The following is a 25,792-nucleotide window of genomic DNA, read 5'->3' as shown; positions in this document are numbered from 1 at the left end:
CTCTTATCAGATTCTTTCTTCTCCAGCCCCTGACCTTTTCCACATGTCATCTCCCAGCTTCTTACTTCATTCCCCCTCCCCTACCCATCTGGCTTCTAGTTTGTACTCCTTCCCCTTCCTCCGCCTCCTTATTCTGGCAACTTTCACCTTCCCTTTCAGTCTAGAGGAAGGGTCTTGGCCTGAAATGTTGACTATTTATTCATTTCCATAGATGCTGCCTGACCGGCTGAGTTCCTCCAGCATTTTGTACGGGTTGCTTTAAATTCCTCATCTCCGTTCTAAAAGGACATCCTTCTATTCTGCAGCTGTGCTCTCTGGTCCTAGACTTTCCTACTATTGGAAAGAAACATTCTCTTCACGTCTACTTTATCTGGTCACACTTGTGTCACCTACCTGGTCCATTGACTTCCTTTGGTCTTTACAACCTAGAACTTTCCTTCATAGCATCAAGCACACTGACAATCTTGATTATCATCTGCAAACTTAATTGTGGTAAAAATACAAGTCCAAGTTATTTATTGATTTAGTAACCTACAGCAGAGGTCCTTCCGGCCCTTCGAGCCACGCCACCCAGCAAGGCACCAATTTAATCCTAGCCTAATCATGGGACAATTTACCTACTAACCAGTGTGCCTTTGGACTGTGGAAGGAAACCGGAGCACCCGGAGGAAACCCACACGGTCACAGGGAGAATGTACAAGCTCCTTACAGGCAGCAGTAGGAAGTGAACCCAAAATCAAGTATGCACAACATCAATAAAATTCGAGTCAACCATTATCTTTGCCATCTTCCACTCAACTAAATGTTAATCCAGCTTGAAGTGTCACCCAGATGTCATGAAGTGCAAAAGGAAAGCAGATCACTCAGATAATTCAATTTGTGTAAATACTATAGCATAGCAAAGAAGGATAACAATGAAATATATCATAACATGCATTGATGAGCAAACCTGTAATCAATTTATACCATGCTCAGCTGTTTCCATGGCAACTTTGGATAAAACACAAAGGGAAAGCACTATGTACTTAGCTAACAGATTGGGAGGAATGCAAGATAAAAGAATATTTCAAAGAAATAAGGAGACATTGTGGAATGTAAATACTTTCAGAAAAAGCAGACAGTGGAAAACAAGGAGAGGCAGTTCTAAAATGTGTACTTTTACCCAAATAAAACATCTTGAAATTGTAGAAAATCGTTAGTGAATAAAAATAATTCCCCTGCATTCCTCCCTGCCTTTCAGAGTTCAAGTCAAAATGTGCGATAAAACATAGCAACTGTATAGCAAATTACATTCATCTGGACAATACGGCATAGGCTTTTAGTTTTAAAAGAATTGGCAGAAAACAAGAAACAAGGGGATGTTTTAATAGAGAAACAATAAACAAGAAGTAGCTTTTAATGACTGAGAACAGAATTGTCCTTTCAGTTATCATTCCCACTGAACACTGTTCCACGTGCATCCAACTGCTCCGTCCCTAGCGTCTTTGCAGAATTTCATCCACACCATCTTGCACCTCCTTCTTTCCAGACGTGCTGTCGCAAACTGCCTGTGCCCTCCATACTCATACACATGCTCTGTCCCCACCCTCATACTTACATGCGCTTCACCGTATTCACGCGAACTCTGCCACCCCTCCCACTTTCTCACTGTCCTACCCCACAGTCACTCAGTCTGACCCCACCCCACACACTCACTGTCCCCTCACCCCACACTACTCACAATCTGTCCCCTCGCCCCCTACCCCACACTCACTCACAATCTGTCCCTTCGCTCCCTACCCCACACTCACTCACAATCTGTCCCCTCACCCCCTACCCGTCACTCACACCCTGCCCCTCACCCCACAGTCGCTCACACCCTGTCCCCTCGCCCCCTACCCGTCACTCACACCCTGCCCCTCGCCCGTCACTCACACCTTGTCCCCTCACCCCCTACCCCACAGTCACTCACAATCTGTCCCCTCACCCCCTACCCCACAGTCACTCACAATCTGTCCCCTCGCCCCCTACCCCAGTCACTCACTATCTGTCCCCTCGCTCCCTACCCCACACTCACTCACAATCTGTCCCCTCGCCCCCTACCCCACAGTCACTCACACCTTGTCCCACACAGTGTCCTTTACTCGCTGTTTCTCTGCCATCTAATTTCCCCTTATTTGATGCAAGATGGTGGAAGTTTAATTGTGATTGACAGCCCAACGTAAGGTGCAGCAAAGATAACCTTCTTCACTAAATCCCCCCAAAAAAACACAAATAATATCAACAAGTCTAATGATCTTCAGAAAGTCAAATACGCACTTATATACATTATGATGGCAGTGATATCCTAACAAACTTTCCACGTTAAACTGTGTCTGTCCCAAAGATCTCAATTTAGTAATTAGATGTTTCTTTTGCACCTCGTAGGAACTGCTTTCAAACAATCTATGCTGCAGTGTTTCTTGACAAATGCACTCCTTACAAATGCCCATATCATGAATATTAAGCCTGTACACGGAATCTATTATGTCCTACACGTAAACATGTAAGGAGAACTTCTTCTGTCCCTTTATTCCCATCTCCCATTTGAGTTTGCACCATCCTCTGAATTCTCTATAAATGCTGTCCTTTTTACTTATCCCAACTTTGTTGCCACAGGTAATGAATAGACTTTTTTAAATTACAGCTTTCAGCTCCCCTTTACGCGAAGGCGCCACATCCTTGATTTTAAGTGAGTGCCTTACTAGAATCTCTGCCACCTCGTTTCAGTCAACCTCACCATGGCAGTGGCAATGAAAAATAGTAAGCCTAGACCCTGCAGCCTCAACACATGTCCAATCTCAAGAGGAATGTCCAGTACCTGTTTTTAACAGACGTCAAAACCGGGAATGAACCAGAGCACAAAAGCACCTTATTGGGGCGTGCTTCAACCCATTCCAAGACTGAAGTGATAACAACCATCTCAGACAAGGATACTGATACATTGTCTGATCATCTTCTTGTAATAGCAGACATCCCACCTCTCCCAGAAGTTCCGGGAGTCTCCCGCATATTGATAGCAGCTCCCTGACGCCTGCAAATTATATACAATATCCCAGAAATCGATTTTTTTGAGAGGAAGAGCAAGAGTGAGAGGGAGCATTCGGATTGGTCTCTCTTCGTACTAAGTAGACCTATCAGTTTTCTCTGTGGGCGGGCTTTACAGTTGACCACAAAAATAATGAGTGTTGCAACAGTGCCTTTTCCATTACCCATGGTGGATTAAAATGTAAAAGACATGTTGGGTGAGTTTAACAGGTGTCATTTGTTCATTAGCTTAGCATAGCTAACTTTATTTAAACTAACTGGCTAGCTGCTAAGGAGTTACTCTACTGATGTCCTACGTGATGAGGCCAAACTCCCTGTAAACTTGCTTAAAGTTGTAACAGAATAAAAAAACGACTCCATGATCATAGTAATAGGCATCCGTTAGTCTCGCGAGACCATGGATTTGCGCTTGGGAAGTTTCCAGCCTGGACAGGGTTGTATGGGAGACCAGCAGTTGCCCATGCTGCAAGTCTCCCTTCTCCACGCCACCGATGTTGTCCAAGGGAAGGGCAAGGGCCGATACAGCTTGGCACTGGTGTTGTTGCAGAGCAATGTGTGGTTAAGCGCCTTGCTCAAGGACACAACACACTGCCTTAGTTGAGGCTCGAACTAGCCACCTTCAGATCACTAGACCAACGCCTTAACCAGTTGGCCACGCGCCAACACATCCATAATATAAGTACATATTTTAATGTCACATTTTCTAGATTAGACAAAATCACTAAACAAAGTATTACATACACCTTTGGAGGTCGACTGGGGTGGGGGGGGGGGTTATGGGGGTGGTATCTCCCTGAAATTAGTTTTTGCAGGGTGGGGTGTCCGTAATAGTCACCTGAAACTTGGGAATATAAACTGAAACACCCTGAACAACCTGCGATTGCCTCTTTTGATTCATACTGCTGAATGAGCTGGGCCACTTATACACAATGATTCATCTTGATCTTTTTCCTGAACCACGGGCAAAGGGGAAAGCCATGGGGTGGGGGAGAGACAGTGGGCCTGATTCCAGATTAAACAACCTCAGATTCATTCCCCCACCCACCCAAAACTGAAGACAGTGTTCCCAACGCTACTGATAATACCAGTACTGGATGACCAACTTTAGACATTCACCCAGTGAGCCTGTAACCTGATGTCAAGGTACTTCACCCACTTCTACCGGTAATGCTGAAATGGTTAAATAGCACCAAACATCATCTCCATGTATGACCTTAAACTTTAGCTAGGGGCTGTAAGACCGCCGGTGATGGTGGAAGATCTGGCCGAAGCAGCCATTTAACATGGGGGGAACACTGAGGAGCACTGGCTGCTTCGGCTTCACCAACAACCGAAATGCAACATTCCCTGCCGCCGCGGTCCTACCGTCAGTCGCCGCTGGAGCTCTGGCACAGGCCTAACAGAACCCACAGTCCAGCGCGCCGGCGCGGAGCCCGTCTTGCCAGGCTTCCCACAGCCCTTCGCGCGCAATCCGTCACAGCCTTCCCTGCCAGGACGTCCACAATGCTTTGCGCGTCCCGCCTCCACAACCCCCTTCCCCCCCTCCACCCCAATACTTCTGCCGAGCGGAGGGGTTTGGTTTAATGTCTGGGCAAGTAATCGTCGTCAAGTGATTATTTTATCCACGTCGTCAAGGGGAGCAATTCATATGATCTCCCCTATGGTTACAATAGTCCCAAGTGCAGCAGTGTTCTAATACCACTGCAATTAATTTGAAATTTATAGTTCCAAATCTCACTTCGCGATTTTAGCACACGAAAGTAAATCACGGCTGTCACCCGAGTGTATAGGTTAGAAGATTTTGCATTATCAGCGGTGTCATGTTTTAAATGAGATGCTGATACTTTTGAATCGGCAAAGTAACCCACATAACTTTTAAAGTCGTAGAATCGCCACACGGCAATTTTGCCAGTTTGTGCCCTTGTATGCCTTTCACTTAGTCATTCTCACATGCCCGTCAACTTCACTTTGATTATTTTGCTAGTTGTGCTCATTTTGGAAGCCCTTAGTCATTTTGCACTGCAGCCAGGCATAATCTAAATGGCCAGCGAGAATGCGCAAATTCCAGGTCAGTAAGTCAAGGTAGATGTCAGAGAAAGTATTGAAAGGCAAAATCGAAATAACAGATATGATGGGCTGGATAGTTTGAAGTGTGTGTATTTTAATGCTAAGAGTATTATGGATAAAGGTGATGAACTTAAGAGTGTGGATCTGTACGTGGAACTACGATGTTGTGGTCATTACTGAAACTTGGTTGAGAGGGGCAGGAATAGATTAATGTACCAGGTTTTCGAAGTTTTAGAAAAAATAGAGAGGAGGTAAGGTTGGGGGGGGGGTGCACTACTAATCAGGGACGATATAACAGTTGCACTAAGGGGAGACATAATGGAGGGTTCAGACACAGTCTATTTGAGTAGAATTTAGGAATAGGTGCACTCAAACTGCTGGGATTTTACTACAGACCCCGCCCTCCCCCCAGTAGCCACCGGGACGCTGATGAACAGATATCTGAGCAGATTAAGGAGATATGTATATTAAAAGGGTTGTTGACATAGGGGATTTCAACTTCCCTAATATAAACTGCAACATTCTTAGAGCAAGGGGGTTAGATGGGGCAGAATTTGATAAGTGTACACAAGAGGGTTTATTAATTCATCAATATGTGGACAGTCCAACGAGATGAGGGGCTAGTTTTGGGAAACTGACCTTTCAATGGGTGAGCATTAGAGAACAGTGACAACAACTCCTTAATTTTCAGGATAGCTATAGATGAGGATAGGTACGGTCGATGTGGGAGAGTTTTAAATTAGAGTGGGGCAAATTACGAGGGCATTGGGCAGGAACTACAAGGGGTTAATTGGGAACACCTTTTTTCTGGCAAGTCCACATCAGACATGCAGATGGTGTTTAAAAATCAATTGCACAGAGTACAGGAAAGGTACAAATAGTTGGGTAAAAATGCTGACAGGCCAAAGAGTTAAATTGTACCATAGAGGCAAAATTCAAAAGGGCGAAAAATGCAGGACTGAAGGAGCTGTATTTAAATGCATGTAATATTCGGAATAAGGTGGATGAACTCGTGGCGCAGTTAGAAATTGGTTGCTAAGATGTTGTGGACATCACCGAGTCGTGGCTGAAAGGAGGATGTTGGGAGCTTAACATCAAATGATATACAGTACTTTGTGTCAAAAGGACAGACAGGAAGGCATAGGTGGTGGTGTGGTTCTGTAGCTAAGAGATGGAATTACATCTTTAGAAAGAAATGACAGAAAATAGGGTCAGAGAATGTTGAATCTTTGTGGGTAGAGTTAAGACACCGCAAAAAGGTTTTAAAAAGCATTATGGGAATCATATACAGTATTGGCCTTCATAATGTAGCCAAGATGTGGGGTTGAGATTGCGAAGAGAGCAGGAATGGGCAGGTTATAAAGGTAGTGACACAATTGTAATGGGGGACTGCAATATACAAGGGGATTGGGAAAATCAGGTTGGTGTCAGATTGCAAGAGAGGGAATTTGTTGAATGCATACGAAATGGCTTTTTAGAGCAGCTTGTGCTTGAGCCTACTGGTGAAAGGCCATCTTAGACTGGGTGTTGTTTAATAAACCAGATCTCATTAGAAGCCTAATGTAAAAGAACCCTTGGGAAACAGTGATCATAATATGACTGAATGCAATATCAGAGGGAGACGCATAAATCACTTGTAACAGTATTGGAATGGAATAAAGGAAATTAGAGGCATGAAAGAGGAGTTTGCCCAGGTGGACTGGAGGGATACTGGAGGGGATGATGACAAAACAGAGGTGGCTAAAGTTTCTGGGAGTAGTTCCCATAGCGCAGGATAGATATATCCCCCAGAGAAAGTACTCAAATGGCAAGGATAGGCCACCATAGCTGACAAGGGAAGTTAAGGACTGCATAAAGGCCAAGGGAAAAGATGAAATATGAGGGCAAACTAGCCAATAATGTAAAGCAGGATACTAAAAGTTTTTTCAGTTATATAAAGAGTAAAAAGGAGGCGATTGTTGAAAATGATACTGGTGAGTTAGTAATGGGGGATAAAGAAATGGCAGATGAACTTAATGGGTACTTTGCTTCAGTCTTTGTTGTGGAAGACATTAGGGGTGCCAGAGGATTGTGTGTGTCAGGGAGTAGGAGTGAGTGCCATTGCTATTACAAAGGAAAAAAGTGCTAGGCAAACTCAAAGGTCTTAAGGTGGATAAATCACCTGGACCAGGTGGACTGCATCCCAGAGTCCTGAGAGAGGTTGTTGAAGAGATAATGGATGCATTGGTCATGACCTTCCAAGAATCACTTGATTTTGGCATGGTCCTGGAGGACTGGAAGATTGCAAATGTCACTCCACTCTTTAAGAAGGGAAGAAGGCAAAAGAAAGGAAATTTTAGGTCAGTTAGCCTAATCTCAGTGGTTGAGAAAGTGTTGGAGTCTACTGTTAAGGATGAGGTTTTGGATACATGGAAACTGATGCAATAAGTCAAAGTCAGCATGGCTTCTGTAAAGGGAAATCTTGCTTGACAAAACTGTTAGAGCTCATTAAGGACGTAACAAGCAGGGTGAACTAAGGACAGGCAATAGATGTCATTTACTTGGATTTTCAGAAGGTACTTGATAAGGTGCCACACATGAGGCTGCTTAACAAGATAAAATCCTATGGCGTTACAGGAAAGATAATGGCAAGGATAGGTAGTGCTAAGGAAGCAATGTGATTGCAGAAGGACTTGGACAAATTTGAAGAATAGGCAAAAAAGTGGCAGATGGAATACAGTGTTGAGAAATGTATGATTGTGCATTTTGAACAATAGTGCAGACTATTATCAAAATGGGGAGAAGGTTCAAACATCAGAGGTGCAGAGGGACTTAGAAGTCCTCGTTCAAGACTCCCAGAAGGTCAATTTGCAGGTTGAGTCTGTGGTAAAGGCAGCAAATGCAATGTTGGCATTTTTTTCCCCAAGAGGAATAAAATATAAAAGCAAGGAGATAATGCTGAGGCTTTATAGGACACTAGTCCGGCTGCACTTAGAGTATTAACAACAGTTTTTTGCCCCATATCTCGGAAGGGATATGTTGTTATTGGAGAAAGCCCAGAGGAAATTCACGAGGATGATTCCAGGAATGAAGGGGTTAACATATGAGGAGCGTTTGGCACCTTTGGGCCTGTACTCACTGGAATTTAGAAAAATGCAGGGGTATCTCATTGAAACCTACTGAATGTTGAAAGCACAAGATAGGGTGGATGTGGAGAGGATGTCTGCTGTGGTGGGGGTATTCAGAGTTAGAGAGCACAACCTCAAAATTGAGGGTCAACCTTTTAGAATGGAGGCAAGGAGTAATTCTTTTAGCCAGAGAGTAGTGAATCTGTGGAATGCTCTGGCACAGACTGCAGTGGAGGCCAAGTCTGTGGGTATATTTAGAGTGGAAGTTGATGGTGTCCTGATTGGTCAGGGCATCAAAAGATATGGCAAAAAGGTAGGTGTATGGGGTTGCGTGGGATCTGGGATCAGCCATGATAGAGTGGCAGTGCAGAATCGATGGGCTGAGTGAACTAATTCTGCTCCTATGTCTTATGGTATGTGCCTGTTAGAAGGAAGGACAAGGATGGAAAGATAAGAGAACCTTGAATGTCCAGGGAGGTAATGAATTTAGTCAAGAAGAAAAAGGAAAAGTATGTAAAGCTTCAGAAATTAAGATCAAAAGGGGCATGAGGATTATAAAGTACCCAGAAAAGAACTGAAAAAGGGAATTATGAAAGCCAAGAGGGGTCATGCAAAGTCCTTATCAAGTAGGATTAAGGTTTGATCCCAAGACATTCTATACATACATTAAGAACAAGAGGATAACTAGGAAGAAAGTAGGACCACTCCAAGATAAAGAAGAGAACATTTGCTTGGATGCAGAAAACATAATGAGGTAATTAATGAGTTATTTCCTCCAGTAAAATGACACGGAGGACCAGATCATCAGTGCTGAATGTATAAATACTGCATGGTTGGCCGTTTAGAGGTGAAATAGGAGGAATTGTTGGGCATCCAACCGAGTATTAAGGTGGTTAAGTCGTCAGGGCCTGATGGGATTTACCCCAGGCTATTGAAGGAAGTGAGAGACAAGATTTCTGGGGCCTTGACTGTATCTTCGTGTCCTCTCTCGTCATAGGTAAGGTCGCAGAGGACTGGCGAGTGACTAACGTTGTACCTCTATTTAAGATGGGAAACCCTGGGAACAGAGTCTCACATCAGATGTAGGGAAATTGTTGGGAGAGAATTCTTAGGGATAGGATATATGAGCATTTGGAAACCCATGGCCTAATTAATGAGAGCTAGTGTAGCTTTTGACAAAGTGATGAGGAACATTAATGAGGGTAGGGCAGTGGATGTTGTCTACACAAGTAGATTTTAGTAAGGTATTTGACAAAGTCCCTCATGGGTAGCTTTTAGAGCGATTTTTGGGTTTAGCACATTTATATTTAGCTAATGACTTTGGCCAGCAGTCTCTGGGTCTGAGTATAAATTTGGACAGTTTGGATTTGTATTAAATTTGGACAGTAACTCTGAACAATGGGTTCCTAAAAGCTGTGAATCCTAGACCAGACAATGTTGATTAAAATTCATTTGGATTTCTGTGCTGTGTGAGCTAATCAGGAGGTGTGAAGTTTGTGTGTAGTTTCAAAGTAAGCACTGTAGATACATTGTAAATATGGAATTGTCCTTTGATGTTTACCACACATGTAACGCACTGTCTAAGTTTTCACTGCTAATGTAATGGCCTCTCTGTAGTATGTTAAGGCTAATGTAATGGCTTCTCTGTAGCAGCAGTGTCTGGGTTACCACCAGAGATAATAGGGGCTTTGGAATGTGCGCTGACCAATGAGGGGAGATGTTTTTCTTTTGTTTGCCCGAGCGAAGGTTTTGCCGTCTTTTGTTCAGCAGAAGATAGAGAGAGAAGACGCCAGAATGGTGAAGTCGTAGTCTGCAGGACGGAGTCGACTTGGAATGGAGTTGGGAGTTGGTGACGCCAGGGAAAAAAATCGAAGGAGAACAAAGACGGGAAAACTGTGAGCTCCAACTTTGCACATTAGACTGTCTCACGAGAATGAGGTGTACAAGATATTAAGAGGAATCGATAGAGTGGACCGCCAGCACCTCTTCCCCAGGGCACCACTGCTCAGTACAAGAGGACATGGCTTTAAAGTAAGGGGAGGGAAGTTCAAGGGGGATATTAGAGGAAGGTTTTTCACTCAGAGTGGTTGGTGTGTGGAATGAACTGCCTGAGTCAGTGGTGGAGGCAGATACACTAGTGAAGTTTAAGAGACTACTAGACAGGTATATGGAGGAATTTAAGGTGTGGGGTTATATGGGAGGCAGGGTTTGAGGGTTGGCACAATATTGTGGGCCAAAGGGCCTGTAATGTGCTATACTATTCTATGTTACTGTGAATGTCCTGAAGAAAATAAATCTCAGGGTGACCAAATTTACTTTGAAATTTGAAATCAGGTAATCAGTACAGTTAACAAGTCATGCAATCCAAACTGTTAACTATCAAGCAGTTTGATAAGGGCATAGATAACTTGAATGGTAATGCTCTTTATCCGAGGGTAGGGAAGATAAAACTAGAGGTCATAGGTTTAAGGTGAGAGATAGGCTGAAGGACCCATTTCATTGCTGTTTAATTCTATGTTGTCAATAATATAAAAAACAATAAATAGGCACTGATGTAGGTCCAGTTCATTTAAACCATGGAACAAAATGATGTTCTAAAATTCAAAGGCTGTAATACTGAATAATTAAGAGTGTACACTGATAGATGAATTCTATCCAATACAGGACATGTAGAGCAATCCACCTTGGTGTCTAAGCATTGATTAGACTCTTACATCAGCAATGAAGACATCAGGGTCAGAAATGAAATTGCTTATGGAACCTCTAAATAATTTTATTAGCAAAACTGAAAATTCAGGCAAATAGAACTGACATTTTGTAATGGAATGATAGTCTAACATGCAAGTATTGGGAAAGTCAAAAGAAAATAATGTGTAGTAACTGAGTGAATTATAGGTTACAAATATCAATCAATCTAATTCCATGCTAAAACTGTCCTGAAAATCCTAAATTATGTTTATTCGTCAACAGAAAAAGCAAAAGCTGATGAACTCAACCAATCATTGAAACCTGGAGCTTTATTTGAAGAATTACAAAACTACTTGTTTCTACTCAACTCAAACATGACGTAACAGCAGGTTTTATACTTTACAGCCTCTTGATTAAACCTAAAAATTTTAACAGGATCATCAGCACACTGGCAATGGAATAACCTTTAACTCAGAAGGAGTTATTAAAATTAAAGTAATATTTGTTTAAATGCACAACATTTTACAAACAGTTGCTCAAATTCACTTGTTTACAAGAATACAACAGGACAAATCAAGGGACACTGACTTTTTGGAAACTTATTCAATTCTGAGTGCATTTGAGAATTTTTTTAGTACTGGGGTCAAGTAAATATGCATTTTGGTAGCAATTTTTGACAATCTGCATGGATCATTGGTAACTAATACAAGTTGGTTTTATCATTCAGAAACAAATACTATACAATTTCAGGTAATTCAAGAGAAACAATATTTTAATACAAAATTCCTTTATCCGATCTTATTCCGAATTGTGTAATCAAACTACCTCCTACAAAAATAAACGCAAATTAGTTTTAATGGAAACAAACAGTAGTGATTCTTCAAGACTAATATTAACAATTAATGTTCCTAGTTTCAGAATATTTCTTACCAAGACAGAAGTTCAATTTATCTTTGTTGACTATAATTAAAGCTTGTGCTTTGGAGGAATCATCCTTAAACCATTTGGGATTTCTTTAGCCAGAGGATAGTGAATCGATTGAATTTGTTTCCCCAGATGGAATTGGCGACAAAGACCAAGTCTTAAAGCAGAGGTTAATAGGTTCTTGATTGGTAAGGGTGTCAAAGGTTATACAGAGATAACCAGGAGTATGGGGCTGAGAGAGAAAATAAATCAGTTGATATCAAATGTCAGAACAGATTTGATGGGTCACATGGCCAAATTCTGCACCTATATCTTGTGGACCAATTTAATAAATTTGTTAAAAATCAGTTTTGTAAGATGCGTATTTTGTTGAAAAGTCAAAGTTGTAAAGTGATTCATATGTTAGTCAATAAATAATTCCCTCTGCAAATGCAGCATAAATGAGACATTGCATAAACCAAAACCGTGGATTGATTTTGGTGTTAACTTGCATGGGTTTTATTTTAAACTGATGTAAATAAACAATTTACTAGAACCAAAATTTTACAACTTGAAGACTGAAATTAGCTTCTCAACTTCCAGCAACCCCTACCTTCCACATTAGAAAAACAAAAGATTGACATTAGTTCAAATTAAAGAAAAATATAATTGTATTTTGGTCTTTTTAACAGCTGTAGAGCATATTGCTTTACAAAATTTATCAGGATTTCTACCATTTTGATGGCTCAAAAATCTCACCATTAACACCGCATTCATCCTTTCTTTCCCCTTTAATACCAATGCCATGCAAGCTTCATTATTGTACAAATATGGGCCAACAAATGAATATTAGATATTTCTACAGATTTCAGTAATCATGTAACTTATTCTTGGTAAGCTGTTTTCTTTTACCTGCAACATTAAAACTTGACATTTGCCAAATATTTTCAGATTACTACCTTACAAAATTCACCAACTTCCTTAAAGTAACCCAGATATGGTACTTGACCCAAAGCAGTTCCTGGGATAACTCAAGAACTGATATTCTAACAATATCTTAGAAATCCATCAATTCAATACCCTTGAAAGTTGACTGTCCCTATCCTGAGAACTTACTTATTTAACAAATAGTTACTGCAAACAAAATTACTGCTGCCAATCTATTCATGCATGTCTGTACATTACAAAATTAAGACATCTAAACATTAAAAATAATAACCAATAAAATCAGGATGCTAAAAGAATTTGCAGCTAATTGGGTAGATGTTACAGATGATCATAAGTAGAATCACTGGTCAGTTATTTCTTTGATCTCCACTTCAGGGCTTTGTTCTCTTTTGGATTTCCGGTAATCTTCAGCTTGCTTGTTCAAGATTTTCTTTAAAAATAAAGAACATTAATGAGGCAATGTCATCATTGTTTTAGGAAGAGTCTTTAGACCCCCACCCCCATCACAATATAATGACCTGAGCTTAAGACGATTGTTATTCGGGCTGAGGTCTGAGAAAATAATTGTATTCTTTAAACTATTATCTGTTAATGCAACTTAAGATACATATTCACAGTGTACTTCAAATTTCATCATTCTACTCACAAATCAATGTGGATCTCTCATTAAATTTAAAAAGTTTCTGTCAAACAACATAGTTGCATTGAATGGCATCATACTTTTTAAATTTAATTCAGCTTTATCCCATTGCATGAATTCTCAGTGTTCAGATAGTCAAAACATACTCATGAGTTCTTTCACAGTTGTATAAAGTTAATAGAAGACCACAAATTAGCTCTTCAAATATACATTTTCTACCTAGGTATATTCTAGCCCTCACAATTAGACACTAAATTCAGTAATTTTAGATGATTATTCTTTCCAGCTTGTATTGGGAACTGCCCAGTGTGACATAATGGCAATGGTAAGTCATCTTTTCTCTCCACAAATGCCATCTGCCTCAATGAATATTTCTAGCAATGGTTCCATTCTGTATCTCAGTTCTAGTACCATTTAATTTTCTTTTGCCTACATACATACCTCCCTTTGTTTTTGCGTTCATCAGCTAGATAGGCTGCAATTACTTAACCTTAAATCACCACTTTCAGTCAGCATAAACAATACTTTCTTGGTTTCTACCCAGTTACAGATTCATTTTGTTCTCCCCAAACTCCTTTAAACTGTACAACATAAAAAACAAACTTGTTTTAAGTTAATCTTTCATGAGCATGAGGAAAGATTATCAATCTGAAATGTTTACCATCTAGCTTTCCAGATGTTACCTGATCTGCCAGATATATCAAGAAATTTTTATTTCAATTCCAGTATTTGCCCCTTTTAAAATCCCATTCTGAGATGCAATAGACGCGTTAACCATGTCATTTGTCCATAAATGCTCTCATTGCTGAATATTTCACTATTTAAGATAGTCACAAGCATCATCTGTTTCAAGAAAATCAAGTTAGCCAAATAAGATCTGTCTTTTAATCAATCCATGCCAATGCCAAGAAAATAGTTGAATATCGAAAATATTTTCTCTGGAGACCTCTCCTACCAGTAACATCAGACCAAACTGTAATTCAACAATTTTGATTCTTTCTTTCTTTCCTCACCAATCAAGAATACACACTGTCAGAAAGCCCTTCCCATACAAGTTTACATCCATCCCATTCAACACTAAGCATCTCTTATTTTCTTGCAAAATTGAAGAATGATGAAGTGCAGTCATTTTGATTCTAAACCATGATCTGGCTCTAGATTGGCTTACGTTCCCCCCCCCCATCCTTCCACTTCGACTGATATTTATTTTTAAATAATTACTAGACAACTGGGTGACCCATTGGGGCACCCTTTGAGAGAAAGGTAGTGGAGTGTGATGTGATGTGCTTTAGAAATTAAAGAAGAAAAACTCAGTTTATTAAAGAATAAAGACGCGAGGCAAGACAAGTATAGCTCCTCCTCATTTAACGAAGGACACTTTTGATGACAACATTTCTGGTTGATTTGCCACCCTTCAAGAATATTCTTAACATTTTCATTTCTTTTTTCCCAGCTTAAAGCCACATACAGCTGACCATGCAGGAATACCGGTTCCTCTAGATAAATCAACACATTCTCCATGGTTTGGCCTTGCGCTTTATGTATATAGCAAAGCATGACTGTATCAGGAACAGGCTCCACTGAAGAGGGACATCTTCCCCTTCTTGGGAGTAATTGAGTGTAATTCTTGGGATCATGACAATGTCATTATTGAACGCACCAATGTTTATCTTTGCTACAATGAGATTGTTGTGCAGTTCTTCCACCATCGTTAGCGTTCCATTGCAAAGCCTTGGTGGGTCCAAGTTCCTCACTGAAATGATGGGAGATCCCCTCTGCAATTCCAGTTTATGTGGGGGCAATCCAGAAAGTTCGACCAAATCAAGGAATTCTGTTGGAAAATGAGTGGCATTAGCTCCTTCACTTACGGCATTGAAGGAACAGTATTCTTTCATGATTCCAGGGAAGCGTCTAATACATGTGAAGTTTATTTTTCGCATCATTTCATTGAGAGAAACCAAGATAGAATTCCTCGAGAATAGTTCTGCAGGATTGTCGAACGTTGGGTAGATTAAATCAATGCATTCTTCCATAGCTTTTGCTGGCAGAATCATATCTTCAGGTAATTCAATTTCATCCAATCAATCTTGTCTTCTCCAACATCCAATAAGAACTCAGAATATCGCCCTTCTCCCTCACTCAATTGCATGTTTCTCTTCAATTGAAACTTGATGAAGCTTCTTCACAAGTACGATTTTTTTATGCACGAATTCTCCACATCAGCATCGTTTCCATATTTCACAACTGGTAGAAGCTGATGGAAATCGCCACAGCAAATGGTTAAAATACCCCCGAAGGCCTCATTCTTGCCGCATACATCACGAAGAGTCTGGTCCACGGCTTTGAAGCTCCCCTCCTAATCACGGGGCACTCATCCCAAACAACAAGCCTCGCGTTTTGGAGTAAATTTGCAGTATTGGTGTTTTTAAAATCGACGTTACAAAGGGCATCTTCATTGACTTTTGAGGGGTATTTTGAATCTTTAATGCGCTGTCCTACCACCAGGCATCAATGTTGCTGCAATACCTGATGATGCTACAGCAATATCAACACCTCCATCTCCCCTAACTTTAGCGAGGATCAAGTTGATGATAAATGTCTTGACCGTTCCTCCTGGTACATCAATGAAAATCATTGAAGAGAGAGTCCTTTCCAAGCAGTCGCACACATATTCATATACTTCTCTTTGCTCATTATTCAATAGGGGCTCCTTCTGTGAAACAAATTCCTGCTGTTCGCCTCTGTTGTACTGCAGTTCACGCAATAATTCCAGATTGCCAGCACTTTGAATAATTGTACAATTTTTTGCTGTTGGCAAGTTATATTCTTCAAGTGTTTTGCCCAAGTTCTCAAGTTTCTCTTGGAAATACACAAGAGCATGTCCATGATGCCTTTCATCGATCATGATATTAGGATCATTGATAGTTCTCCTCTCCATTTGTAAGAAATCTTCAGAGATTGCATTCTTGAACTGGTCCCTTAATTGCTGTGGATTGTTGATTTCAGTGTTTGTTAGCAAGACAACAAATCTCTCATTGCTCTGGGCATTCTTGTTCTCTCTGCTTCTTCCATAGTTTGCTGCCAATGATCGTCAGCTTGCAACAATTCCCTCTCTCTGCAGACATCTTTGAATGATGGAAGAATCAACTCCATCATGTGTTTTCAATGATTCGAAAGATACTGGTCCCTTTATTGATGAAGAAGTCTCAAATAGTAAAGGTCACCACTTCGTGGAGAAACAGTATACATTAGACCCAGAACATTTGTTTCAAAACTCTTGGAGTACTCCTCCACTCTTTTACCCATTCTCCTTCTTACCCATCTCTTATTAGTCCAAGTGTAGAATCTGGGAATATCCGCATAGTACAGGGTTCTTGCTAATGAATCACCAGTGCAAAGATCCATGAATTCCATTAAAGTGGTTCTTGCCATATCATTAATCAGTTGCACAGAAGCATTATCTCGAAAGAATACTTGATGCTGTTGGGGAAGGTGTACTTGAAGGCAAACAATGGTTGGTTCCCTCTCGTGAATTGGAAATCCAAGTATTGATCTGACAGCTTCAAAGGGCCCAATATATCTGCTTGTCAAATACTGTGTGTTTTCATCTTCTCTATTCACTGCAAAAACTGCCCTATAACTCAAAGGTGGAATCGGCTCTGTGAGCATCGTGAGGCACTGCTGAGGCTGGCCATGCGCATGCGTCTTGATGTCACGTCCAGATTTCCATGATGGCTGATCAGCTCTCGGGTCAAGACAGGGCAGTTGATTTTGGCAAATGAACAATTTTATATAAATATAAGCCTGAATTTTGCCTGCATTCTGTAAGTTCGCACATTTTAAGTCGATTTAGCCAAAAATTGTGCCGCTGTAATGTACTGTTTGCGCTAATTGGAAGTCACAAACAGACAGACAGAGCATGAGAGTTTTAGTATTACATAGATTTTTGTTTTCATTCTTTAAGCCAGTTGTCTATTCATATATCTTCTGCCTCTTATTTTTAGGGAAAGATCTCCATTTTGTTTTTTGTACTCAGATTGCTTCTCTTTAGTCATACAAACCTCACATTTAGCTTGTAACATTTAACAATCCGAGGAGATTGAGATTGATGCAGATAGCCTTTCTTATTCCTTACCCCCCCCCCAACCCTGCCAAGGGAAATAGTTTCATTTGCACCTAAACTATCTGTCCTTTGAGGTCTTCCCTAATAGTCAAGGATTGGTTGAACAAATTCAGACAAATTCAACAAAGCTGTATCATTTATTTTCAACTCATTACCCCCTTATTATGCATTTTATAAATAAATGTCATCCTTCTGTTATACTAAACCCACAAGCATGACTACCATTCATTTTACAATAATTCCAAAAAATGTTACCCAATTTTGTCCCCAAAATTAAATCCAACAGCATTTCCTTCATTGGCTTGAAAGATATTGAAGACTCTTTAATGTCTTAAACCTTCTGTTCTTTTGCAATGTTTTTATATCTTTTTTCCCTTGCCAGTATTTTTAGAGCTCTTGCTCCTGAACATCGGACATCTCTTTCCATCTTACTATGGTAGATTTCAAAAATACACCATTGCTAATTAACACCTTTGAGGACAATATTAAATCATTTTCTCTGCTTCTAGTTCCCACATGGCCCACTAATCTTGGCTACTCCCCACCATCTTTCTTATGGTAGAGAGGCAACAAATTACATGATTAATGTTGGCAATGGCAGATATCCATTTCCCATCTCCATATGATAACCACTTAGGGGAATTCCATGGTCAACAGACAAATACACAACAAAGTATCTGTGTCTTATACAACTGTCTTTATCCTTATGAACTCATTTGCTCCATATTGTTACAAGTTATGCCTTCTGTCACTGTATATCATTCGTCAGAGTATTTCTGTGTAGTCTAAGGACTGAGTAAGCAAATACCACACCAACAACAGCCCCACCAAAACTCATCCTGAACTCAAGACAAAGCTTTAATTGTCCAATCCAACAAATTCAAAGAAATACAAATTTAAAAAGGCAATCCACATACATTTATAAGATTAAAAAACCTATAAAGTTTGAATGTTAATCAAGCTGATAGACAAATAACAAGTTTTTGCCTAAAAATATGTGAATAAGGGTATTACAGAGATGGATGGTTATATCACTTATTCCTTTTAATCCAAACTGTAATTCAAATAATACTAGCACATATGAAGTAAAGGAAGATGATGGCTTAAGCTGGTTTCCGTGGACAATTTGTCGAGTCTTTACCTGGTCACTTAAATTTTGGGTTATTAGATGATGAACATGGTGAATCAATAGATCTTCAATTGCTTGAACAGTGTGAAGAACTACAAGGAAACACACAAAACATCCAACAACCACCTAAGATTACAGGCACCAGAATGCTCACCTTCAGCTTCTGATAATGAGGCAGGCTGCTACAGTGGGTTTTCTTTGCCACTTCCTCCTTTGTGTAAAAGAGGCAGCAGAGTGTGCAATAGTATCCAGTCTTTGGAACCACATAGTCTAGTCCTGTAATTAAAAAGAGGCAGCTTATTACAGCTTTTAAATCAGCAATGAACAAACTACCCAGTCAAGTGGAGACCAGATCATCTCACACCTGAAAATGTGCCTTTCAAGGGAGCAAAAAAGGGAAAAACAACAGTACAGGATCTTCAGCCACCAAATCTATAGCATTTCAGTGGAGTTTTTGGATAACAGCTATAAATGCCAATAATATTTACATTTTGCAGGAAAATAATTAGATTAAGAGACCACTGCTTCAGTTCAGCCAGACTGCATTAATTTGCAAATGGACCAGTATTGAAATGCGTGTGAATATACTATGAATGTCACACTTGAGTAAATATAGTATATTTGCAAACTGCTTTAATTAAGTTAATGAACATATGAGTGTGACAAGCACCATAAAAAAAATTAAAGAATAGCAGTCCTGCATTTTTTCGAAGAAACTCCTTCCTACCTATAGGGTTGTTGGGCTGATATGGTCCAAGTTGATATTCATCTGGTGTAGGAGATCGTGATCGAGCACGCTTGCTTTCCGGTTCTGCACAAGTTGAGATTGTCTCTCCCTGCATTTCACTCTTTTCATCCGATTCCATCTTACTGTCAATCAGCTCATTTCCATCTTCACTACCATCTTTTTGGTCACTTTCTGTTCTTTTAGTTTTGATGCTCTTTCCCCTCTTTTGACCATGTTTTACTTTAGGTTTCTCTACATCCTCTTCTTTTTGCTCAGTGGTATCCTCTGATTTCTCTGTTAAAATGCTTACATTGGCTTCATCAGTTTCCAGTTTACTACTCTCTGCACAAGGTGTCAGATCTTCCAGATCCAAATTTCCAGCTTCCACATCACCAACTTCATCCACAGTTACAAATTCATCTATGTTTTCAGGAAAGCATTCTTGCTTCGGCTCCTAGAGAAAATCAAATGTTATGAAATGCTTTGAACTTCTGCTCCAGTTACTCGCAAACATTATTTTAATGGTCAAAAACACACCTAATCTTATCAAGACAGTGCTCCTTGTTCTGGGAAACCTCCAGCCTCCTGGATAACCACATTAACAGCAGGTGCTCAGAGCTGTAGCTCTTCGGAGAACGTGTTAAGAAAGTGAAGATACAACTCATTGACCTTCAACTCATATGGGAAACTGAGGAGACAAATAAACAGGAGCTACAGGGAGGTAGTCACCCTTAAGTTGCAGGGGGCAGGTACCTGGGTGAATCTGTTAGGAAGCGAAAAAGAACAGAGTACCCCTGTGACCACTCCCCTCAATAACAAGTATACCATTTTGGATACTGTGGGGCAGGGGGAGAAGAGGATGCAGTAGTGATAAGGACTTTCATTGTTACAGATGACATGAGAACGTGGACTTGACAGAAACTTCTGGATGATATGGTATGCTGCCTCCCAGGTGCCAGGGTCGGGGACGTACCAATTGGGTCCACGGCATCCTAAAGACAGAGCATAAGCAGCCAGAAGGCTTGGTACATATCCACACCAATGACACAAGGAAGATCCTGAAGAGAGAATTTAAGAAGCTAGGTAGAAAGCTGAAAAGCAGGACCTCCAGGTCTCCGGATTGCTATCTGTGCTACACACCAGTGAAGGTAATAGGATTGATTTGGCAGATGAATACATGGCTGAGGAACTGGTGCAGGGGACATGGTTTCAGATTTCTGCCACTGGGATCTCTTTTGGGGAAGGTATGACATGTACAAAAGGGACCGGTTATATCTGAAACCAAGGGGGACCAATATCCTAGCGGGCAGGTTTGCTGGAACAGCTGGGGAGGGTTTAAATGAATCTGCTATGGGGATGGAAAACAATGATAAGACTGAGGGTGGGGCAGTTGTATAAAAAGGCAGTGTGCAGTGAGACTGTCAAGAAGAATAAGCAGCTGATAAGCAAAATTGCCGTCACTGGGATGAGTTGCAGTATAATGGGGACAAAAAAATTGAAACGGGTAACTGAAGGTGTTATATATGAATGCATACAGTATATGGAATAATGTAGATGATCTTCAAGTGCAGTTATTTTTCTTATTTTTTGGCAATGCAGTGCGGAATAGGCCCTTTAAGCTGCGCTACCCAACAATCTCCCAATTTAATCCGAGCCCCATCATGGGCGATTTACAATAACCCACCAACCAGTATATCTTTGGACTGTGGAAGGAAACCGGAGCACCTGGAGGAAACTAACACGGTCACAGGAAGAACACATGAGCTCTTTACAAGCAGCTGTGGAAACTGAACCTAGGTGGCTGGTATTGTAAAGTGTTGTGCTAACCACTATGCTACCATCCCACCCAGATATGACGTGGCCATTACTGAATTAAAGCTGAAAGAAAAATATAGCTGGCAGCTTAACATCCAAGGATACATACAATATCCACAGGACAGGCAGGTAGGCAGAAGGGGTGGTATGGCTCTGTTAGTAAAAATTAAAAAAAAGTAAATCAAATCAAATCCTTGGAGGTGTCAGAGGATCAAATTAGAATCACTGTGCATAGAGTTGAGGAACTGCAAGAGTAAAAAGACCTAACTGGGAGTTACATACAGGCCTCTAAACAGTAGCCAAGATGTGGCTACAAATTACAATAGGAGATAGAAAATAAATGTCAAAAGGGCAACCTTATGCTCGTCATGGGGAAAATTTCAATATGTAGGTAGATTGGGAAAATTAAGTTGGTGCTGAATTCCAAAAGATAATTTATAGAATGCAAGTCATATGCGCACACCTCACAGTCTCACTCCCGCCAGTCTCGCATCGGCTTTGGTAACATATGGATGCGAGATCTTGCGCTCTAAAACTTTTGTTGGTTTTACCTACAGTACAGTGATTTTGTGCTTGAAATATTTAACTATGCCTCCTAATCATCCGATGTCATGTCCTGGGCCATCAGCTGAGTGGCAGAGAACCACTTTAACACTTGAAAAAAAGTTGGAAATTATAAATGGCGTAGCATCAGCTGAAAGTAACGCAGCTCTGGGACGCTACTGCCGGGAACAGAATCTTGCCTTTAAATTTCTTTTGTTGCTTGACAATGCGCCAGACCATCCTAAACATTTGGGCAGCATTCATTGTAACATAACAGTGCGTCTCCTGCCGCCTAACACATCGCTGATTCAACCACTCGACCAAGGTGTGATCCACATTCAAGGCATACGTATTTTTTTTATGGCAAACTCTCTCTCAGATGCTGCAAGCAACAGATGATTTTGAAAATCCTAGGAGTTTACCAACGGTGAGGGAATGGTGGAAGTCGGAACACTTGGTACAAATGGCGATGAACATGGACCAAGTTTAGAACGGAGTCAGCATTTCAGTCGTTCCCTGCAGTCAACCCTTCTTCCCTACAAGCAAATTTAATCCTGAAAAACAAAATGCTGCAAAGCAAGCAACCCTCACCACTTTCTTCAAACTGGTGCCATCTCCTGCTGCTGGCAGTTCTAAGAGTTCTGTGAGTCTTCCTTAACACCTTGCTGTGCTTGATATGATCCTGACGACCATAACCATCCATCTTATCCAGGTAAAGCTGCCTGACACCATAACAACCACTCACCTCCCAGAGTGAACGCACCTGCCACTGTTGGTGAGTACTGTACACCCCAGGATGTTAACTTTCTGTGATTTATTACATTGAATATTATCTTAAATTGACGAAACATAATACAAATGTTGTCTTGTGGTACTGCTTTTGTGTCGTATTGGTATGTTAGTGTGAGTAAATTACAAATAAAACATACTTAGGGATGCGTTCCGGGGGCTTGCTATTTTCTCTATTTAAATAATTATTCACATTATGCGATTTCGCATTATGCGTCGACTTCGAGGAACGTATTCCCCGCATATAATGAGGATAGGGTGTTTTCTTGACTGGGTATTGTGTAATGAACTGGACTGGATTAGGGAGCTTAAGGTAAAGAAACCCTTAGGCAACAGTAATCATAACATGATAGAACTCACCCCGCAATTTCAGAGGAGAAACCAAAGTCAGATGCATTAGCATTACAGTGAAGCAAAGAAGAAATTACAGAGGTTGGCCAATGTAGACTGGATAGAGACACTAGCAGAGATAATTGAGAACAGCAATGGCTGGAGTTTCCAGGGACAATTCCAAAGATGCAAGATAGATACATCACAATGTAATATTCTAAAGACAAGATAATGCAAACATGGCTGACAAGGAAGTCAAAGCCAACATAAAAGCAAAAGAGAAGGCATATAATAGAGCAAAATTTAGTGGGAAGTCAGTGGATTGGGAAGCTTTTAAAAACAGCAACTAAAAAAGCCAGAGACAAGATGAAAAAAGTAAGCTAGCCAATAACAAAGAGGATACAAAAAGCTCATTCAAATATATAAAATGAGGCCAGAGTAGGTATTGGACCACAGGAGAGGTAGTAATGAGGGAAAAGGAAATGGCAGACAAACTTGGAAGTATTTTGCACCAGGCTTCACTGTGGAGGACATTAACAGTATGCCAGAAATTCAAGCATTTCCGGGACTAGGAGTGCAGTTGCAATTACAAGGGAGTAGGTTCTTGGGAAACTTGAAGGTCTGAAGGTAGATTAGTCACCTGGAACAAATGGACTGCACCCCAGGTTTCTCAAGATTATTTTGGCGTGGTTCTGGAGGACTGGAAAATTGCAAATGCCACTCCACTCTTCAAGAAGGGAGAGGCAGAAGAAAAGAAATTATAGGACAGTTGGCCTGACCTCAGTGGCTGGGAAGATGCTGCAGACAATTGTTAAGGATGAGGTTTCAGGGTACTTGGAGGCACATGATAAAATAGCCAAAGTCAGCATGGTTTCCTTAAGGGAAAATCTTGCCTGACAAATCTGCTTCTTTGAAGAAATAACAAGCAGGACAGACAAAGCAGAATTAGAAGATTTTGCGTACCTGGGTTTTCAAAAGGCCCTTGGCAAGATGCTGCTTAACAAGGTAAGAGGCCATGGTGTTACAGGAAAGATACTAGCATGGATAGAGCATTGTCTGATTGGCAGGAGGCAAAGAATAGGGAGAAAGGGAGCCTTTTCTGATTGGCCGCTGGTGACTTATGGTGTTCTGCCAGGGCCGGTGTTGGGACTATCTGGATGACAGAATTGGTGGCATTCTGGCCAAGTTTGCAAATGATATGAAGATAGGTGGAGGGGCAGCTACTGTTGAGGAAGCAGGGAGGCTGCAGAAGAACTTAGTTCAGGAGAATGGGCAGAGAAGTGGCAGATGAAATACAGTGTGTGAAAGTAATGATCATACACTTTGGGTGAAAATATAAAAACCACCAATTACTTTCTAAACAGGGAGAAAATGAGGGGCATGGTGGCTTGGGAGTCCTCTTCCAGGAATCCCTAAAGGTTACCCTGCATGTTGAGTCGGTGGTGAGGAATCCAATGTTAGAATCAGAATCAGGTTTAATACCACCAGCACGTCATGAAATTTGCTGACTTTGCAGCAGCAGTACATGGCAATACAGCAAATATAGATATTAAATAGTTAAATTAAATTATTAATGCAAAAAAAAGTAGTGAGGTAGTGTTCATAGGTTCAAAGTCAATTCAGAAGTTGTATGGCTCAGGGAAGATGGTGTTCCTCAATCATTGAGAGTATGCCTTCACACTTCTGTACCTTGTTTCCATTGGTAGCAATGAGAACAAGGCATTACCTAAGTGATGAGGTATCACTCCCTGAAGATCTCCTGGATACTACGGAGGCTAGTGCCCATGATGGTGCTGATTAAGTTTATAACACTCTGTAGCTTCTATCCTGTGCAGTAGCACACAATACCAGACAGTGATGCAGCCAGTTACAAAATTCTCCATAGTACATCCACAGAAATTTGTGAGTGTGATATACCAAGTCTCCTCAAACTCCTAATGAAATATAGCTGTTGTCATGCCTTCTTTGTAGTCGCATCAATATGTTGGTCCAGGATAGCTCTTCAGAGAAACTGATACCCAGGAACTTGAAGTTGCTCACCCTTTAAACTTCTGATCCCTTTGAGGGATTGGTGTGCATTCCCTCTTCTTATGCTTTCCGAAATCCAATCAGATTTTTGGTCTTACTGGCATTGAGTGCAAGGTTGTTGCGGCAACACCACTCAACTAGCTGATATATCTCACTACTATACCATCTATACTATACTACATCACCATCTGAAATTCTGCCAATGGCTCCATGGTCAGCAAATTTACAGATGGCATTTGAGCTGTGCCAAGTCACACAGTCATGGGTGTAGAGAGAGAGCAGAGCAGTGGGCTAAGCACACATCCCTGAGGTGTGCCAGTGTTGATGACAGCGAGGTGGAGACATTATTTCCAATCCACACAGATTGTGGTCTTCTGTTTAGAAAACTGAGGGAGGTACAGAAACACAGGTTCTGGAGCTTTTCAATCAGAAATGTAGTCAATAAACAGTATCCTGTCATACTGAATTATATTGTCCAGGTGATCCAAGGCCATGTGAAGAGCCAATGAGATTGCGTCTGCAGTAGACCTATTGTGGCAAATTGCAGTGGGTCTAAGCCCTTGCTGAGGAAACAGTTAATTCTAGCCATAACCAACCTCTCAAAGCACTTCATCACCATAGATGTGAGCACTACTGGATGGTAGACATTAAGGCAGTTAGGGCACAGGAATAATTGTAGCCCTTTTGAAGCAGTTGGGAACTTCCAACTATAGCAACATGAGCAAAAATGTCTTTGAACACCCCCGCCAGTTGATTAGCACAGGCTTTCAAAGCCTACCAGGTACTCCTTTGGGTCCTGCCACCTTGCAAGGGCTTACCCTATTGTAAGACAGCTTGAGCTCGGCCTCCGAGACAGAGATCACAGGATCACCAGGTGCAGCAGGGATCC

The 25,792-nt window shown here is 41.0% G+C and overlaps 2 protein-coding genes across 7 annotated transcripts in view; both read right to left on the bottom strand.

The window, feature by feature from the left end:
- LOC140739083 (matrin-3-like) overlaps positions 1-4,469 on the bottom strand; it is a 43,567-nt gene extending 39,098 nt beyond the window's left edge. The window contains exon 1 of the mRNA XM_073067029.1: positions 4,432-4,469. The gene's annotated coding sequence lies outside the window, so the exon portion shown is untranslated. The remainder of the gene's footprint in view (positions 1-4,431) is intronic.
- Positions 4,470-11,239: 6,770 nt separating this feature from the next.
- The window catches only part of LOC140739472 (matrin-3-like), a 55,622-nt gene continuing 41,069 nt past the window's right edge, over positions 11,240-25,792 (bottom strand). For all 6 annotated transcript variants that reach the window (XM_073067804.1, XM_073067809.1, XM_073067805.1 and 3 more), the window contains exons 14-16: positions 19,399-19,852; positions 18,826-18,947; positions 11,240-13,209 (exon numbers count right to left, since the gene is read on the bottom strand). In XM_073067804.1, the coding sequence (XP_072923905.1) occupies positions 13,120-13,209; positions 18,826-18,947; positions 19,399-19,852 (666 nt within the window). In that variant the 3' untranslated portion in view covers positions 11,240-13,119. The remainder of the gene's footprint in view (positions 13,210-18,825; positions 18,948-19,398; positions 19,853-25,792) is intronic.

Source organism: Hemitrygon akajei, chromosome 15, assembly GCF_048418815.1.
Source record: "Hemitrygon akajei chromosome 15, sHemAka1.3, whole genome shotgun sequence".
NCBI lineage: Eukaryota > Metazoa > Chordata > Chondrichthyes > Myliobatiformes > Dasyatidae > Hemitrygon > Hemitrygon akajei.
The sequence above is the reverse complement of the archived record's forward strand: the minus strand, read 5'-3'. Positions and strand labels throughout refer to the sequence as shown.